This window comes from Neomonachus schauinslandi, chromosome 14, assembly GCF_002201575.2.
Source record: "Neomonachus schauinslandi chromosome 14, ASM220157v2, whole genome shotgun sequence".
Taxonomy (NCBI): Eukaryota; Metazoa; Chordata; class Mammalia; order Carnivora; family Phocidae; genus Neomonachus; species Neomonachus schauinslandi.
Window position 1 is genome coordinate 25,406,767 of NC_058416.1, and position 20,094 is coordinate 25,426,860.

At 49.1% G+C, this 20,094-nt stretch overlaps 1 protein-coding gene across 1 annotated transcript in view; it reads right to left on the bottom strand.

The window, feature by feature from the left end:
• Positions 1 to 20,094, bottom strand: part of CTIF (cap binding complex dependent translation initiation factor) — a 214,991-nt gene that overhangs the window by 186,792 nt on the left and 8,105 nt on the right. Inside the window, exon 2 of the mRNA XM_021686347.2 lies at positions 13,114 to 13,185. Within this exon, the coding sequence (XP_021542022.1) occupies positions 13,114 to 13,185 (72 nt within the window). The remainder of the gene's footprint in view (positions 1 to 13,113; positions 13,186 to 20,094) is intronic.

The window sequence follows — 20,094 nt, forward strand, 5'->3', positions numbered from 1 at the left end:
AATCACTGCATGCAACCGTTTCTCAACAGGGGCTGGAGACACTGCCTGGCACTTGGAAGCAAAATCAATCTCCATCAAATCTCAGCCCAGAGAGGGAAGAACCTCACCTGCTGAGCCTTCCTTTGCTGTCCCTTGTCAATGCAGAGGTGGTGGCCTGGGCACTGCCCAGAGGGACCAGGCCTCACTTGGCAGAGTGACTGAGTGCCACAGTGAAACTGGACCACCAGGAACCAAGAGCTTCACACGCCCATCCCCAGCGCCCCAGCCCTGTGCTGGCAGCATCCAAGCTGACCGTGAGGCCACCTTGCCATGGGGCTTCAGATCCTGTCTAAGTCCTTGAAGTGTCTGGATATTCCCCCTTTCTTGAGTTCTGGACACCAATCCTCAAACCTTGCAACCCCCAATATACACACCACCTGTTCCACAAACCCTCTTATGATTGCAGAGAGGTTCATCCATGAGCCCAAGTAGGTTGTAAGTTACAAAGAGGCAGGATCTTGCAGACAGACAGACCCACAGACAGGCAGACGGCAATCTGATTTCTGGAAACTCACACCTGGAGCCACACCCACCTCACTCTCCAAACCACCCCGTGCTCACACTGAGGAGCCACGTGAGAAGCAAGGACAAGCAGAGGACAGAGCAGAGGGTGACCAGGACTTGGCTTGTTCCCAGGCGCTCCCTGCGCTCTCAAGCGTCGGCTTTCCTGGCACACAAGTAATGCGTGGTGTTAGCGTCAAGGGCTCTGAGGCCACACTGTGCTGCCCAAGATATGGGATTATATTCCTCTTTGGACCACTGTGCTCTTCCTGGACTCAGAGAAACAAATGTCCTCCCTGCCCCCAGTCTTTGTTTCTGACAGGAACCAGCTCAAGACCCCTCCTCTCTGCCCCTCTGCCGTGTCCTCGAAGCTTGTGCCCCAGGAACCCACAGCACGTCCAGCGCTTCCTAACTCTTCGGCTGCAGAGCTTCCCAGTGGTGTTCTAGAAACACTAACCCACTGGCTCTCAGATGTCAATATGCATCAGAATCATGTGGAGAGAGGGGCATTGCTAGGTTAAATTTAGTGCAGCTGGGGTGGTCCACGAAACACACTTTCAGAAACACTGGATGTTAGAAGGGTTTTGTGGGGGACACACACAAAAAAGGTTCCTTCATCAAATGTTTGGGATACACTGGGTAAAAGATTGTTAAATAAATTACTTTATTGCAAAACTTCTCAGTGCCTTTATTGGCCTTGGATGGAGATTGACTCTTCAAGAGGTGGCAGTATAGTATGCAATATTCCCCAAACTCCTTTGGCCAAAAACCCACCCCATCCTTCCTCTTTATTCCACAGAGCATTTTTTGGCGGTGGGGGGGGGGGGGGCAGGACCAGGGTTCCACAGAACCTACTTTGGGAAACAGTCTTCTAACCCTCTTCCCTAGTGATTCTGCATCCCCTCAACTGGGAACCCTGGCTTCACTTTTTTTGTTGCATCCCTCTGCCCACTCACCCCTCATCCTAGCCGTGGGACCCAGCTTTATTCATTAAATACTTTTTAGCAAGGATTCGGGCATTGAGAGCCCCCCACAAAACTGCACTGGCTTCCTCAAGCACATCCTCCAGTTTGCCATTCCTGTGGCTGCAGTTTTTCTCTGAGCCCCATCCCTGCTCCACCCGGGGGTCGGCTGGCCCCTGCCTCCCAGGTTGCTGCAAGGCCGAGGTTCTGAGAAGCCTCATCAGGAGCAACCACCCTTTTCAGGGATGGTGTTTAGCACTTAAACGCTGCCGAATCCTTCACAACAGCCCCTTTCCCTGGCAATTAGGGGGCCTCATGCCAGCGTGAACCATGCTGCTCTCAGAACAGAGCACAAAGAGATAATGAGCACTTTACACCACGTGGAGAAGAAAAGGAAACAGCCTGCCTGCGGGCAGGGAGACTGGAGCCGCCTCTGAGGGCCCCGCAGGTATGCACGGCTACCCCCAGCTCGGAGGTGGGGGGCTGGACTCCGGGCGATGACAAGAGCAAAGGCACTGAGGCAGCACTCGCTAAATGCCGGCCACCCTCTGAGCACTTCACACTGGTTACAACCTTAGGAAGCCCCATTTCACTGATGAGAAAACAGGCTCAGAACCTACCTGTGTTCAGAGAGCTAGTTCCTAGGATGGGAATGTAGACAGTGTGGCCCAGAGTTTACGCTCTTAACCGTGGCACCGTGCAGTGCCATCACCCAAATAAACCATGACCCCAGCGTGGATTGCTATAATGCAGTAAGGTATCCATCCCCCCCAACCCAAGACAGCTGGGTTCTCCAAGTCTATCTCTGCCCACGTCTGGGAAGGTAGTGCGGGCGGAGGGAGTAAACCGCCTGCAGCGAAGTGAAGAGGGCATCTGGGGGTGTGAGCTGGGCTGGATAAAGATGGCAGGGGGCGGGGGCTCTGTGCCTGGGTGAATGAAACCAGGTGGGAGTAAATCACTGCACGCTAGAAAAACATGCTAAGTCAGGAGCAGTAGGAAAATAAACCCTCCTCTGTGCCGCCGTCTTTGCTGTATTAGTATAAAACTGTGGAGTGGTTTTTGCTCGTGCATGTGCATGTGTGTGGGTATACAGGTGTGGACAATTCCAGGCTACGAGGGTTTAGAGACTAAGCAGAACTTGACTGAATCGGACATCCAGCAGCAGGAGGACTGCCCCCATTCCTGGGAGGGTCACAGGTGAAGTTCCAGCTAGAGGAAGCTGGGGCATGTTGGTCTGGACTTCCCCAGTATGCCTGCTATTTGTCCACTGTGCCAGGGGCCACTGAGGCAGGGGTGGCCAGCCTTTGGTCCTGGCCTCCCACAACTGAAAGTCCAGTAGGGGAGCAGCTGTGTATACACAGCCCGGTGCTGGACACCAGAAAGCAAAGGGCAGTAGAGCCCCTGCTCCTCAGAGGGCTCACTATCCCAGTCCATTTCCCTTCTCAGTGTAGAATGTTCTTCTACAGATTCTGCCCATCATGAGGGCCAACAGCAAGCCTGACCCTCATGTGGGTTCTCTCACTTCAAGGACACAGGTTCCCAGCGTAGCTGACTGGGAGGGCCATCCCTTTAGACACAGATGAAACTTCTCTCCTTCCTCTCGAAAGACCCCACCCCAACTCCCCTGCCTCAGCCCCGATCTATCACCCACAGAAGTGGACTAGCACAGTGCTAGTCCTGAGGCTATCATCCCTGCCCTCGAAGGTCTCACCACCCCACCAGGAATCACAGAAACAAAGAGAACAATGGAAGATGGCACGTGGTCAAGCACCACATGACATGATACCTGCCAACCCTGTGGCTGGTTTTGGGGGAGAGAACAGAGGTGCTCCAAGACTCCAGGAAAACTTCCTTCGAGTAGCAACATGGTTTGGATTAAAAGTGGGGAAAGCAGGTTCCAGGCCTGCAAGCTGCATCCTGGAGGGCTCAGGAGAGTCACTCGGACCTGTGCTGTTCCCTCTGCACGATGAGTCTTTGGACTGGACCAGTGACTCCCAGTTGGGGTGGGTTGGGGTGGGGAGAGCAGGTGGACCATATGAGACACTGAGACCAAAGGCCCCTGAAGGCATCTCCCAGGCCCAAACAGGGGCTTCCTATAGGCCAGGTCTGAAACTCCTCTTAGGCTCCAATTAAACCAGAATTTGAAAAACAGTCCTGTCCTAGTAATTCCGTGTGTGTGTGAGTGCGTGTGCATGTATGTGCATGTTTGTGTTCAGCACCAAGGACAGCATCCCACATGCTGGTGGGAGACAATGATAGATTCCGCCCCCCCAATATTTTAATGCCCCTACAATAGAAGGATCTTTGGGGCAGGAGAATGGCAGAACAACCAGCACAGAGGGCCTCTTGGATGGCACCAGAGCTGAGTTCAGGAGCAGGAAAGGCCATTCCTTTCATTCTGGAACTTTCTTGTCTATCCATTCATTCTGTCCCTTCCTTCTCTACTAGACCCCACTGTCTTTGAATTAAAACCCAAAGGGAAATGTGGGAGATAATGACTGAAGCCCGTGACCAAGTATATTTCTTTGAATTCAATCCTTTCTGCCCACTCTCTTTGGCTAACTAAGTTTGTGCTTTCGGATTTAAATGGCCATGTTATTTGAAACTGTCCTGGACTGGGCCACACCACAGGCCCCTTCTGGCTGGCTTCCTATTCAGCATCTGCTGAAATAATGGGGGCCATTCACTTGTCCCCAGTTGTCCACGCTGCCCATGCCCCTCTGCAGAGAAAGGATCCCATCCTCCAAGGCTCCTCACTAAGCCTTCTTGAAGCTCCCCAGGCCCCAGGGATACTCCCTACTGCCAGCCCCAGACTCAGAACCATAGAAGGCGAGGGAGGAAAGGAATTGAGAGATCATTGGGTCCAAGGGGTGACCTGGGGCTTCTACAGAGGTGCTCCCAGAGCAATGAAGTAGATGAAGTGGGAGAGACAGCAGGTGGGCTCCTCCTTCCCCCGCCTCACCAAGCAGTTTTGCCCCTTCTGTTTTCCTTATGGGATTTCGCTGAAAGATTCTAAAGAAACAAAAGGTTCTGTTCTTTAAAAAAATTAACTTTTATTTTAGGTAATTGTAGATTCACATCTAGCTGTAAGAAATAACCCAGGGATCCCCTGTACCCTTCACTCAGTTTCCCCCATGGGGAAACTTGTAAAAGTATAGCTCAATAGTAAAACCAGGATATTGACATTGATACAGTCAAGATGCAGAACATTTCCATCAGCACAAGGCTCCCACCTGTTGCCCTTTTGTGCCAAAACCGTTTCATTCTGCCCCTCCCTTCCCTAATCCCTGGAACAGCTAACCTAGTCCCCATTTCTATCATCTTGCCATTTCAAGAATGTTATATATATGGAATCAGAGTATGCAACTTTGGGGGATTGGCTTTTTTTACTCGGCATAATACCCAGGTTATGGCATGTGTCACTAGCTGATTCCTTTTTACTGCTGATTGCCACCGCTTGTTTTAACTGTTCACCTGTTGAAGGACAGCTGGGTTGTTTCCATTTTGGGGCTATTATGAATAAAGCTGCTATAAACATTTGAGTACAGGTTTTTGTGTGAACATACGTTTTCATTTCTCTGGGATAAACACCCGGGAGTAAAACTGCTGGATCGTATGGTATTTGCAGGTTCAGTTTTTTAAGAAACTGCCAAATTGTTTTCCAGAATGGCTGTACCACTTTACACTCCTACCAGCTATGTATGAGTGATCCAATTTCTCTGTATCTTCACCAGCATTCAGTGTTGTCACTATTTTTTTTTTAATTAGCTATTTTGATAGGTGTGAAATCTCTCATTGTGGCTTTAATTTGCATTTCCCCTACAGCTAATGATGTTGCACATCTTTTTGTGTGCTTATTTGCCATCTGTACATCCTTTCTCTTCAGGGAAAAATGTCTCTTCATATCTTTTGTCCATTTTCTAATTGCATTGTTTTACATGCTGAGTTTGGGGAGTTCTTTATATATTCTGGATACTAGTCCATTTGTCAGATACATGTTTTGCAAAATTTTCTCCCTCTCTGTAATTTGTCCCTTCATCCTCTGAACAGGGGTTTTCCCAGAGCAAAGTTTTTAATATTGATAAAGTCTAATTTCTCATCTCAGTGTTGACATCTACTGCTTGTCTTTTCTCCATTTAGTTTGAAATATTTCTGGTTCTTAGTAAGACAAATGATTTTTTTATTGCAATAAGGACACTTCCATGTTATGTTATGAGACCCTGAATTGTATTTAAGTCTTCTTTTTTAACTGGCTTTTTGTAATAACACTCTGGCAGGGAAAGGCGGGGGGCACAGCCTCAGTACTTCCAGTGGAGGCAGAAGTCCAGGGGTACACTTTTCATGGCTAGGAGGTGGGAATTCTAGGTGGGAGTTTTAGGATTCCACAGACTCCCCAGTGACCCTGCCGTGGGGGGTGGCCTCATTACCACTGGGCAATAGTGGAAGTCCCAACTTTCTATTAAAATTTCCTCTGACACAACCCACCAGGGAGAGAAGGGGTGCCTCAAAACTGCTGAGTGGGGGTGGAAGTCCAGGCCCCCACACGGTCTCCAATAATGCCATGGGGTGCTAGGGGTCCTACTTATGAGCTGGCAGGGATGAAAGTCTCAGCTTCCTGCCTGGCCTTTTCTGACAACCACCCCAGTAGGGGTGGGAGGGCTCATTACAACACTCTGAGAGTGGCAGTCTAGACTCCCAGTGGGTCTTTGCTGGTGTGGGTGAGGGTGGGGCCACACTTTGTTCTGTGCTACTTGGCTGGAGTAGAGCAGTTATTGTCTAAAACTTTTCTATCTTGATAGGTTGTCCTCTGCCTGGACCTTTGCTTAGAGAGACCAGACTTTTATTGGGACTTTGAAAATCTGTGTCCACTGCCATTTCCTGGTTACCTCCTTCTTTGGCCCCAAGTCTGGGATGTTTTTACTCCCAGGTGTTTTACTTTCCAGTTTTACTCCCAGGTGTTTATCCCAGAGAAATGAAAACTTATGTTCACACAAAAACCTGTACTCAAACCTGTAAAAAGGAAACCCAGGGAAGTCATGACTGTGTCCTTGCTTGGGTCCCCCAAACCCTAGCTGGTCTGCCTTCTTATCTCTACCTTTCAGAATCTTATGTTTGTTTTACACAGAATGTCCAGGATTTTAGTTGCCCTTAGCAGAAGGAATATAAAAAAGAACATCTACTCCATCTTCCCAAAGCAGAAATCTAGGTCCATATTTTTAACAAAATATTTTGATGGCCTTAAGTCTAGGTCATCTCGTTTTTCAGAGGGAAATGGGCTACTGCAAGATGATGATTGTCTCACCATGATCGTAGAGTAAGTCAGAGGTACAGAGGCTAGAACTCATGTCTCCTTGCTCTCAGTCCAGTGCTGTTACCATGACAGCATGGCGCCTCCTCCCTTGTGCCTGCGCATCTGACCTCCTCTGCCCGCTGCAAGGTCCCCCGCAGACACCAGCCCCATTCCTGCCTGTATTCCCATGCTGCTCTGGACTGTTGCTTTCCCACTAGAGAAAGTCTTATTTCTCTAAGCAGACTCCAGGTTCTCTGAGGACAGAGTCCATGCCACATGGCTCATACTACTGACTGCAGGGGCTCAATGGGTGGCTGCTGACTGTTTCCCTACAAGTCAACCGTCGCTACTGTTTTAAATGTTGTAGCCTGGTTCCTTCAGGTGAGCTGGAGCCAGAAGGTACCTTGAGGACAAGGATAGGTGGTATCTTCTGGAAAATAGAAGCTCACATGCTGGCCGAACCAGAGTCTGCAGAATCAGATCATGCCAACAGGACCGTGTTCAGTTTGGGGAGGCTTATTAGGAGGAACGATAGTCTGTAGGATGGGACAGGACCTAAGAACCATCAGGTCATGTCCCAGACCTCTCAGCACTGCAGTGTAAGTGTCTGTCTTCTCCTCTCTAACCTCTATGTAAACAGAGATTGCGCCCATCACCTTCACCATGCTGCTTTCCTGCAAGCTGCCCTCCATGATGATGTGATGATTAGATCAATGTGTGAAAAAACCAATAAATAAACAGAGGAATGAACCAACTTAACCGTGACAAAGGGCAACAGCTGCAGGAATGAGGATATTTAGCTCAAAACACAGACTCGCCATGCTGGACTGTGGGCGAGACTAAACAGCCGTGGACAAAGGAGGTGAAACTAAAACCATCAGCTGGAGGTTGGAGAAGGTGGTTTGGGGCTAAATCAGAGAAACACATTCTAATCAATGGAGCTGCCTAACAATGTTCTGAGATGCCTTTTGAAGGAGTGAGCTCCCCATTACTGGAAATGTCCAGCATCTCAACAGCCATATGAGGGGGCTCCTGTACTGCCGGGTGGGGGTTGGATCAGGTGACCTCTGAGCTCCTGGTCATCCTGAGAGCCCATGATGTTTTAGGGGCTCTGGATCTGATGTGGGAGGAAGAGGTCAGCCCCAGCTCCTGGGAGCTTCTACTAGAGGCGGCGCATGTGAGAGTTATTCTAGCCAGTCACCAAATAGTTCTGGCTTCCTGAATTCCAGGCACATAGTAGGATTATACTTTGTAGGGTGCTTATGATTGGGTGGAGCCATGTGACCGGTTCCAGGCAACAAGCTAAGACGGGAAGTAATGTGTATTATATCTGGGTTGGAGTGTTAACTTGCCAATGCAAGACCCTCCAGTGGTCCTTCTCCCTCTATCCTGGTGACTGCTGAGAATGGCAATTGCTCCATCAAGCTAGGTCCTGGATGGGTTGTTTACGGTTACCGAGATTCAAGGCTGTTTGTTGCTGCAGCATGACCTAGGCTATCCTGACTGATACAAGGGGACAGACTTTACCTGGATGGAACACCGGAGACAACAGAAGATATACGAGGTACACAAGCAGGGGTGGGGTTGGACAGCAGTTCCAGCATCTCAGCTGAGTGCACAGACAGCGCCGCATCTACCACCCTCATTCCCACCACTCCTGTCACCCCAACACAAACCACCCGCTCCAGGTGTACGCTCTCCTGCTGCCCTAACATCCCAATATTGCACCCAACTTCAAGCCTTGTGAGCACCATTTCTTCTCTCTTCACCCTCTTCTCTCTTCCCTTCTGTCTGGTCAAGCGTCCTAACCATTCCTGAGAGCACAGATCAGGTCTCATATTCTACAAGGCATCTCTCTACCCACAGAGACGAAAAGGACCACTCTTTGGAATGACCACAGCATCTGTGGTCAGGAGATATCTTTGGGGGACTTAACTGGGTGCCTTGTATATCTTCCATGTTAAGTGGCCTCTACTCCACAAACAGGTAATGAGCCCAAAGGCTCCAGCTCATCTGTGTCTGCCAAGCTCACAGCAGATACTCAATAAATACTGACTAAATAGAAGTGCCATGAACGTGATATTTCTTAAATATCCACAGATACTCTTAAGTATACTAGTAAAAATCTAGGTATTTCTACTAAGATATCATTTGTATTAATGAGTTTAACTGGCACTGAACCAAATACTATAATTACTGGAGGGCAACAAGATGACTGGCAGAAAACTCCTTTTACCCTTTCCTATGGGTCAGAGGTAAGCCATGTATTTGAGGCTCACCTCTGCCTACCACCTGCCATCTCTTGGGTCTAAGTCAATGTTGGTGTCTAGAATGAACCCAGCTGCAGGTCAGCACAGGTATTAGGGAGGGTAAGGGAACAGTGGAGAAATCAGACAAATCCAGACTTGCTGCTACTTTTAGCAGCTATCTGGATCCAACTGGTCATTTCTGGAGACCCAGAAACAATGAAAGAGATTTCCAAAGAGGTTCAGAGAAATCTATCATTTTGCAGAAGAGGCACTGGACTGTGTGCCACACCTGGATCAACATCTGGTTCTCTGGACCCTTGGCACAAGACTCTTTTCACTCCTTCCTGAGGCTTCATTTGTTAGTGGACATCATGATGGCACAGGGGAGTGCCCTTCTCTCATCATTTCAGGTAATGTGGGATCCCAGGCCATTGGCCAGGACTCAAAGACATCACTTCTAACACACCCCCACCTTTCCCAGGGCTCCGCATGAAACTGCCCGATAAGGAAGTGTGCCCATCAGGCTCCCAGTGAAGATTTCATCGCCTTGCTCAACAGCCAACGCTGCAGGCCAACAAGTTCTTCAGTCAGGGAGGACTAATCAGGACTAATCAGACGCTCTGCTGTTGTTGTGCACATTAATTTTCTTCCCTTGGCACTTCTGTGCAGACAGAGAAGAGCTGCTAGCTCCTGACCTCATACAACCTTCCATATGCCTTTGGCCTTCTTCCCTGAATGCTAAATCCCATGCTGGCACCTTGAGACATTTTCTAAATGCACCGGGTTGCACTCTTTCCTATCAGCTACTTTCCTGTAAATCATCTCCACAATGATTCCCCTACTACAGTGAAAAGCTGGAAATGACTACAACTTCCTAAGTGACTAGGTGATGGATGAGCTCTCTTGGAAAGAGGCTGCCAGGACACCAAATACTCCCCAATACGGCTGAATCCCAATTGTGGGCAGGTAGATAGCCCAATTTCCTCTGAGCCCCTTCCTCTTATCTCATGGGACTCAGCCTGCCCTAGGTTATCCCCACTTTGTGTCTCTGAAAGGGCTCAGAGAGGGCAAGGGTTTTTCCCTTCCCCTTCTCCTTACATTAGTTGAAATAACAAAATATATAATGCCAGTGCATGGCTAATCCCCAAATGGTGCCTGCACCTGGGCTACTCATTCAGGGCACGGTTTGTGACCTGCCACACAGAGCTCCCTGGGCAGGATGCAGAACCTCAGCATCCTCCTGCTGGCCCCCACTTTCCTGGGCCCATGTGGCTAAGGGGGAATGCCAACTCAGCCAGCCACCCATTTCAATCTACCTTTAGTTCCTTCTGAAATTCTCCCCCATGGGTGAATGTGGGGTAGCAGAGCTGTTCCACCATCCCAACGACCTGAGAAAGCTCAGCAAAATTGGTGGTGAGAGGAATAGAGCCCACCAGGGACTGACTGCATGGACTGGACCTGGGCCAACTCAGTGCAGTCTCAGGAGTCTTAACTGAGTGACTACTGTGTTCAAAGCCCTAGGCAGGGGTGGTCAGAGATACAGAGGCAGCCCTAGCACTCATCTCAAGGTTGACCAGCTGGCTGAGGGGATAGCCAAATGTATGTGGAACAGTTTGATTCAACATGAATTTGTGACCCAGGAGACCCCTCTCAAAAAGGCCTCGTCCTCTGGGCACATCAGGGAAGAGAAGCAGGTTTATATGTGTATTTAAAATTTTAATTTCAATTTTTTTTTTTTTTTTTTTTTTTTTTAGAGAGAGAGGGAGGGAGTGAGAGCAAGTGGGGAGGAAGGGGCAGAGGGAGAGGGAAAGAGAGAATCCCAAGCAGGCTCCATGCTTAGTGCACAGCCCGATGCGGGGCTCGATTCCATGACCTGAGATTATGACCTGAACCGAAATCAAGAGTCGGACGCTCAACCAACTGAGCCACCCAGGCACCCTGAGGCAGGTTTATTTTAACCAGACCCCATCTCCACCTTCCTGGGGCTCTTCCCCCATAATGAACCTATGTCTCAGTTCCACCTGCCAAGAAATGATCAAATATGAGCCTTTTATGATTTCTTCTTTAAATTTAGTTGCATTCATTTTGTCTAACCCCGCTTACCCAAGCCAACTGTTCAACTGCTTCCTGAAGGTGGGATTGGGGGTCAGCTCGTGCTCGTGGTGCCAAGGTGCCCCATCCCACTGTCCCCCAGCCCTGCTCCATCAGCCTACGGTCTGGCCAACTCCCCACCCACTGTTCTCCAGGGGCGTGAACCTGGCCATGAAAGGACAGCGTGGGGTGAGGGAGGCAGATGAGGGGCAAGTGGGAGCACAAGTCATTCGCAGCCCCCTGGAATCCTGTTGGGAGTGACAGGAGAATGAGACCAGAGGGAATGGAAGAGGGGGCCCAGAAAAGGTGATAAAGGGGAGAGAAAAAAAAAAGGAAGATTCTGGGAAGATTCCAGCACCAGATACCTACTGACCAAATAATAGAGAGCTACTTTTTGGTCTCTCATTTATCAGCCACTTATGTCCCCTATCCAAGAATTTCAACCCCTTCCTGGAACCTTCTGGTTCTTGAGTCCCCAGATCCAAGCCCGCCTTTGCCACTGAAGAGTTAAAGGAGTCTTTATGTAGGAAATTGGCAGACAGTGCTCCTGATGTTCCGGGCCTCAGGCCATGGCTGGAGGGATTCAGGGAGGATAACACGGGGTTCCTGACCAAGCACTGGTAGTCTAGTGGCAGGGACAACAGTCCTCCATGGAAGGACACCTACTACAGTAAAGCAAGGGAAAGGGCCAAATAGGGGGAGGGGCAGGTGAGAGACCTGGGTTCAAGTCCCAGCTGGGTCAGGTCATGACACCTCCATGGACTTCAGTTACAAAGTGGCACAGAGAAGCTAGACAAACCCTCAGAGGCCATCGAGTTCTCTGATTTTTATAGGAGGAAGCTGAGGACGAAAAGAATTTCTACCAAGTTTGTGGCAGAGCAAACAGGAGAACCTGGGTCTCCTGCCTCCTCCCTGACCCACAACCCCAACCCAGGGTTCTCGTTATGGCCTCCTGCCCAAGAAACAATGAAACACACACACACATCTTGCAGTGTGAGAGGGCAGCTATTCCCCCACACCATGGCGTACAAAGGCCGGCAGCCTAAGAAAGATCTAGAACTGAGGCCACTGACCATCTTCGCTTGGGACAGAAGAGAGATGAGTTGATTTAATCAGAAGTCAGACACAAGCAAGTGGGCTCAGGGCAATGTGTGAACGGAGCTGCTCTGAAACTGGGAGCAGGTGAGTGCAGGAGCCAAGAAAGGCTCCCCCTGTCTCTCTGGACAGGTAAAGCAGGAGGCTGGGCTGACCGATGGGGATGGATGGGTTTTTTCAGCCTCCAGTCCCATGGTCTTCCAGGAAGAAGGTATCAGCAAAAACAGATGGATGACCAGGAGGGGGTGTACGGGGCCTGAGGGTCACCAGAGCAGCTGCCTCTTTCCTCCTGGCCTCACACCCCACACCTGTGTGGGTACCCCCTGGGGATCTCACAGGCAAGCAGGAGGGACAGAAGCAGCGGGTTCCAGCCGGAAACAGGAAGCTGGATGGCTGGCGGGTCTGGGGGGACTGACACCTCACCCCCACATTCTACCCCTCCAGGTCCTCTGCAAACCTGAAGCAGAAGTGATCTCAAGTGCCCCTCCAGCACCCAAACCCTAGGAGGCCCACTGTTTGTGGGATCCATCACCAACGCTGATGTGCGAACCTCCAAGGTCATTCGGGCTACTGCCGTCTACTATTCCACGCCTCATTTATCCACTCTCCTCTCAACGGCCATGCAGTTGTTTGCAGATGTTGATGCAAAAATCATCAAATGACGAAAAAAATCTCAGGAATCTATGTGTTTTGAGGAGGGGGTGTTTCACTGTGGGCTGCGTGTTCGGGGAGAACTTTCCAGAGAGCAGACTGCAACCCTCCTCTCTCCTATTTCCCGCTCTCTCCTCATCACCACGGCTCAGGAGAGCGGTCACGAGTCAGCCCAGGAACCCAGACAGACAAGACACGTGAGCACCCCCAAAGGAGCACAGAGCTGGTTCCCTACCTGCTGCGGGGGGGCTCGCCCTCGGGAGAAGGGACAGCTGCTGTCTAGCCGCTCACCGTGGTCTGCTGCCCACTGCAGGAGAGAAAGGAGTGGTCAGTGATGGCTGGACACATAGGCTCGTCCTCACCCTGCCGGGGCCTTGCCGGGACGGCCCTGCCCTTCTGCAGGAGAGCCAGGATAAAAGCCTACTTGGCCATTTTCAAAGACAAATCCTTCCCTACCAGCGGGTCCACTTTGGCATCTCCAAATTCCACCTTGAGGTGACCCCTCTGGTGCATGCTTGGGGAAGGCAAAGTTACTTCCCTTCACCTAAGCCCACCAGAATGATCGAGCCCGGCTACCTTCCAGAGTCAACCACACAGGACACAGGGTGGTTGTATTTTGAACAACCAGCACAGCGTCTGACTGCCTGACCCGGAGGGGAGGCATATACGTGTGGATCTTCCCGTGTACCCAGCTCCAGGGGACAATGGACCTGTGGGCTGACAGGAAGAGACCCAGACTGGCCATCAGAAGCCTGGCTCCAGCCCAGTCCCAGCATTCACTCCTCAAGAGCTCAGAGATCCGCGGTGCCCCAAAGTGTGGTCTGACGGCCACTTGCATGAGATTCCCCCCAAACCTGCTGCACGGGGGTCCCTGGGCCCCACCCTCCACCCTCAGTGAGGGTGGGGCTGAGCTGCTGCATTTTGACAAACTCCCTAGTGATGCACCAGAAGTCTGAGAGCCGCTGAAATCCATGGATTTCCCAGGCTTTGTCTGGTCATCTACAAAACAGGGCCGGCCAGGCTGGCTGACTGCAAGGTTGAAATGAAGGACCTCTGTAAACGTATAAAAACACCGTAGAGATATTAAGTAGTTGTAACAGTACAGCTTTTCCTCTGTAAGGTGTCATCGAGCTATATGGTGGTGTTTTTAATTCTCGTTAAATGTTATCTAGCCCCTTAGGCTAATGTTGAACACTGACCTTGACCCACACCAACACACGAAGAGCGGAGGAGCCCAATATCTCTGTTTGACATACTTGGTCAAAACAGAGTGAGTGTGAACGGCTCAAGGCCAGTGCAGTCCCGGTGTTATAAAACCTTAGCTGGTCACACCCTCCTGACTGTAGGTCAAGGGCACGACCTTTGTCACAGCGCCGCTGACACAGGCCGGTATAAGAGCAGCACTATCCAAATGAAATAAGACGAGGGCCACAAATAGGAGCCACAGAGGTAATTTAAAATGATCTAGCAGCCAGATTTTAAAAAGGAAAAGGCTAACTTAAATTTAATAATATATTTTATTTATCTCAATATATCCAAAATATGATCACTTCAACAGGTAATTCATATGACATTATTTTTTTTTTTAATTTATTTATTTGAGAGAGAGAATGTGTGGGAGGGGAGGGGCAGAGGGAGAGGGAGAGAGAGAATCTCAAGCAGATTCCTCGCTGAGCTCAGAGCCCCATGCAGGGCTCGATCTCATAACCCTGAGATGATGACCTGAGCCAAAATCAAGAGTTGGACTCTTAACCGACTGAGCCACCCAGGCGCCCCAAAACAGTATTAATGAGATCTTTTATATTCTTCTTTCCATACCAAGTTTTTGAAATCTACTTAGAGTACATGTCCAATTAGACCAGCCACATTTCAAGTGTTTGAGACACACGTGACTAGTGGCTATGATACTGGATGGCACAGCTCGAGGGAAACAGCGGGGCAGCAGTCCTGGGCAAGTGTGTCCTAACAGCCACGTCTGGCCCATCCCTCTTGGGCACTGCCGAGGAGCTGACCCCTGCAGACTACGATTCCCAGCCTCCTGTGTCAGCTGGCTTCCAGCTCGGTTCGGCCACTGGGAGGCAGAAAGAAGGAAGAAGCCAAGGTGCTGGTTTCTCCCCTCTCCCTGTGCCTCAGGGAGGGCCCTGCCGGCAGGGACTGGGTCTCCTTCATGGCTCTAGACCTCACCAGATGAGCCTTCTGTGCATGACCCTGACTCCTGGGCTCTGGAAACACCAACTCCTCCTTTTGTGCCTCAGGCCTGGAGGTGGGATTGGCTTCCTGGGATTGCTAGTATCTGGCTTATTTCGCTTCTCAGCTCTTTTATCATCTGGGTAACCAATTGCCTGGATTAAATTCCCTCTGTCTGGATATTTGCAGTCTCAAAGCATCTCCCCCAATATATTTATTAACTATATCAATTATTAAGTATAATAAATATATTAATTAATTAGTTATATGAAGGAAAGTGAGAAATCCACCAGACACCACCTCAACCGAGAGATGGGGGATAACACTGGCCATATAACGAAGCCTATCAACATCATGGACTCCCGAGTATGACGTGCTTCTGAAGTGTTCTTGCCAAAAATGTACAACCTCAATCTAATCAGGAAGATTTTCTATGAAACAAGTAACCAGCACTCCTCAAGTCAAGGTCATGGAAAACCAGACCCAGGAAGGATGCACAGACTGAAGGAGAATAAGGAGACATGACAACTGGATGCAAATCTGGATCTTGGAACAGAAAAAGGGATGTTCGTGGGAAAACTGGTGAAATCTGAATAACGTCTTACGATACCGATGTTAAATCCTTAGTTCTCATTATTGTACTATGGTGAGGTAAGGTGTTCGTATTAGGGGAAGCTGGACAGGTCCATGGGAACACGCTGTACTATGTTTACACCTTTGCCTTAAGTTTAATTAAAATAATTTCAAAATAATAAGTAATACGTATATGTATGTATGCATACATATTTTTTGAATGATATATACAGATAAGCATATGTATGTACATATGTGCATAAAGTGTTTAAACTACCATAAAAACAATTCTTCTGTTTTATACCCTTGCGGTGGCTTCTCCTTTCCTGCTGACAGGGTAGGGGGTGGCCAAGGCCCACAGCGAGTACGGGCTGGGATCACGCACCCTCCATCCCATCCTAGGACAGCCTTGCAGAGAAAGGCTTCCCCCCATCCCAGGTGTCCCAAGCTGCACAGCCCCTGTGTGACATCTCCTGGAGGAGTGACTCGTGGTTGGGCACGCTCCTGGGGTCAGCAAGCAGGGCGGGGAGGCTCGATGGCTCCCCTTGCCAAGCAAGCAGAGAGAAGGCTGAGGTTTCACACACTGCCAGAGGTAACCTCACCCCCTGCTTAGGCTTTCCGAGAGCGGTTCCAGGCTCCCGAGAGATGGCTCTGCTTTGTCAAAGTCATCCCTAAATTAGTATCCTCCAACCAGAAGCCATTTTCTGGGCGCTTTCCATGCAGGACCTGCAATAAGCACCTCCCTTCGTGGGAGAGGCGAGCTGTCTGATACAGCGATGCCAGGTGGAAGGCAAGGCTGAGAGAAGAAAGAGCTATGCCCTTGGCAGGGGGCCCGGGGCGGGGGTTGCGGGGAAGGAAAATGGGCAAGTGGGGATTCCCAGAGAGGCGCGAGGCTGGGTGTGGACACAGGCAGCGGGACAGTCTCCAGCTCAGAGGCCGAGTGCAGCAAGCAAGACTCTCTCTGATCAAGGCACTTGGAGACTTTTCCGGTCAGAAGAACGGGGTGACCCTGCTAGGGGAGGGCGTCATCAGAGCCGTATTAGGGAAGGCTAACTAGCCCGGGTGGGGGCGGGGCGGGGAGCGGGTCAGGAGGCTCTGAGTCCAGCGTCTGGTTTTCCACCGGCAGTGGAGGCAGAGATGGAAGTGAAGAAATGGATCTGAGAGCATGGTACAGACAAGCAGCAAGCAGAGGGGCTGATCTGTGTGAAGGAGAGCAAGCAAGGCGATAAAGTCTGCAGAAACCCACCCCAGAGACCCAGTCAGGGCTGCATACAGGCAGGTCCCTGGGCAAAGTGGTTGCAGAAGGGACTGTGTGGTCCAGCTGTGCACAGCTTTCCTGCGCCCCAGGAAGGAATTAAGCATGAATCACTGCACTTACCCCACAAAGCTGTACCCACTGGGCTTGCGAGGCACCACCTCCAACCCCTGCAGGAGCAGCTGTCCCAGGGACCGCCTCTTCCTTGCTGCTGCCTGGTGCTGGGATCACCTCCAGCAGGGATGAGGGCTCCTTCCCCGGTCCTAAAGCCCCTTGGGAACTCTCCCTTCCCCACCTCTGCTGGGATTGCTCTTAGGCTGTAGCCCCCACCTCCTGCCTCTCCCTTGCCTTTTCTGAGCTATCGCCTAGAAAAATCTCCAGACGCAGCCCTTCCCTGAACCTGTCCTTATCTGTATGAGATGATTCCAGAACAGAGAGAAGGGCCCCCGCCTGGAGAGCAGGCTCAGCTCTCCCACCCAGATGTCTGATTCCAACACTAGAGAGTTTCTCCTTCAAGGGAAACTGGTTTGCTGCTAGGAGCAGGTCCTCTGGGGGAAGAGGTGGTGTCCTCCGGAAAAGGTCATTGAACACAAGGAGGCAGGAAAAGTGGGACATTTTTTATATATGGGAACGATGGACATCGAATGAGTAGTGTGGGGCCTCCACCCTGCTGCTATAATTTATTTCTTACTTTAAAAACCTGAAACACAGATGGCACGGGGTGAAGGTTTCATAAATGGGAGTACAGATGCTTATTCTATACCCAAAATAGATGCTTATTCTAGTATTCTTCGCTCTTATCGGCACATTTAAATTATTTCACAGTAGGGGCACCTGGCTGGCTCAGCTGGGGGGAGCATGTGACTCTTGATCTCGGGGTTGTAAGTTCAAGCCCCACACTGGGTGTAGAGATCACTTAAAATAAAAATCTTAAACAATAAACAAATAAATAATCTCACAATAAAAAAATTATAATCTGCTCTCTGTCATTTGCATCCCAGGAGGGACAGTATTTTAGGAGCAGACTTGGTGAAAGACAGGGGAACCCCTTGAACCCTGGGGTAGGAAGAGCACGGAGTGGGGGAGGCTGAGGGTGCACCCCACTTTTCCATGGTATGAAGCTCCCCAGGGATTGCACTTCCTGATACCCAGTATATTACAAGGCTTGAGCCAAACCAGCAAGTTGACTCAGTATGTCTCACCCAGGATGAGACAAAGAGATAATTGACAAAACTGCATCCATAAACAAACAGATGTACAAATGGGATTTTAGATCATAGATTATATAATGATAAGGACAGTGTTTCCAAACAGGGGAAAGGAGAGATCATCAATAAACACTGGGATTGAGACAACTGGAGGAAAGTGAGGAAAAATTACTCTCAATGTCTGCCTCATACTATCTGTCAACAGCACATTCCAAGTCGATTAAATGCCAAGCTATGAGTTTTAGACTACACTGAATTCTAAAACTTCTGTGTGACAAAAGAAATCATGAACAATATTAAAGCCAAGTGAGAGGCTACTTGCGGGGTGTATGACAAGAACTAGTTTGTCAGAATATATAAAGATTTCATTTACATCTAGCCTATTACATATATTAACATTTACGCTTCACAGAGATCTAGGCACCTTCATTATGCCCACTTTGCAAATACGGAATTTGAAGCATAGAATGGCTGCTAACTCACCCAGGGTTACACGGCCAAAAAGTGGCAGAATGAGGAAAGGCAGAAATAGCTTTTCATTCAAAGAGCCAATAAAAGTGTTGGATACTAAATGTAATGTGTGATCTTGGATTAGACCCTGAACCAGAAGTTTTTTTATTATAGTAAAATATACAGAACATAAAATGTACCATTTTACCCTTTTTTAAGAGTATATTTCAGTGGCATTAAGTACATTCACATCACCATGCAGCCGCCACCACCATTCATCTCCAGGACCTTTTCTTTCTGTTTTTTTAAAGATTTTATTTATTTATTTTTTGAGAGAGAGAGAGAGCATGAGTGGGGGAAGGAGGGGCAGAGGGAGAAGCAGACTCCCCACTGAGCAGGGAGCCCAATGCAGGACTCGATCCCAGGACCCTGGGATCATAACCTGAGCCAAAGGCAGACGCTTAACCGACTGAGCCACCCAGGCGCCCATCTCCAGAACTTCTTTATCATCCCAAACTGAAACTCTGTCCCCATGAAACACTAACTCCCAGCCCCCAGCCTCCTAGCTCCTGTTACCCATTTCACTATTCCACCTTCATTCTCTGTGAACTTTACTATTCTAAGTGTCTCATGGAAGTAGAATCATACAGTATCTGTCCTTCCGTGTCTGGTTTATTTCACTGAGCATAAAGTCCTCGAGATTCATCCATGTTGTGCATGTCATAGAATTTCCTTTTTTTTCTTGAGCCTCAATACTATTTCATTGTATGGATAGACCACATTTGGTTTATCCAGTCATCTATTGATGGGCACTTGGGTTGTTTCCACCTTTTGGTTATTGTGAATAATGCTGCTATAAATATGGGTGTGTAAATATCTCTTCACATCCTTGCTTTGAATTCTTTGGGATATATATCCAGAAGTAGAACTGCTGCATCACATGGTAATTCTATGTTTAATTTTTGAGGAACCTACAATTTCTTTCTTTGCTATAAAGGATATTACTGGTGAAATATAAGGTCTATAGATTAAATAATAATACTGTTTCAATGTTTATTTCCTATACTATGACTATGTAAGAGAATGTCTCTGTTCTTAGAAAACACACATTGAACTGTTTAGGAATAAAGGAGAGTCTGCAACTTACTCTCAAATAAATAAATAAATAAAATCTCAGGGCACCTGGGTGGCTTAGTCGGTTAAGTGACTGCCCTCGGCTCAGGTCATGATCTCGGGGTCCTGGGATCAAGCCCCGCATCGGGCTCCCTGCTCAGCGGGAAGCCTGCTTCTCCCTTTCCCACTCCCCCCTGCTTGTGTTCCCTCTCTCGCTTTCTCTCTCTCTGTCAAATAAATAAATAAAATCTTTAAAAAAAAATCTCTTTATAGAATCTCTTTCTCTCTTTCTGAGGGAAGAGAGGCAGAAAGCAAAGTGGTAAAATATGAATAATCGGATACTCTGGGTGAAGGATAGACAGGGATTCTTTGTACTATTATTGCCATTTTTATTTACATCTGAATTTATTTCAAAGTGAAAAATCATTTA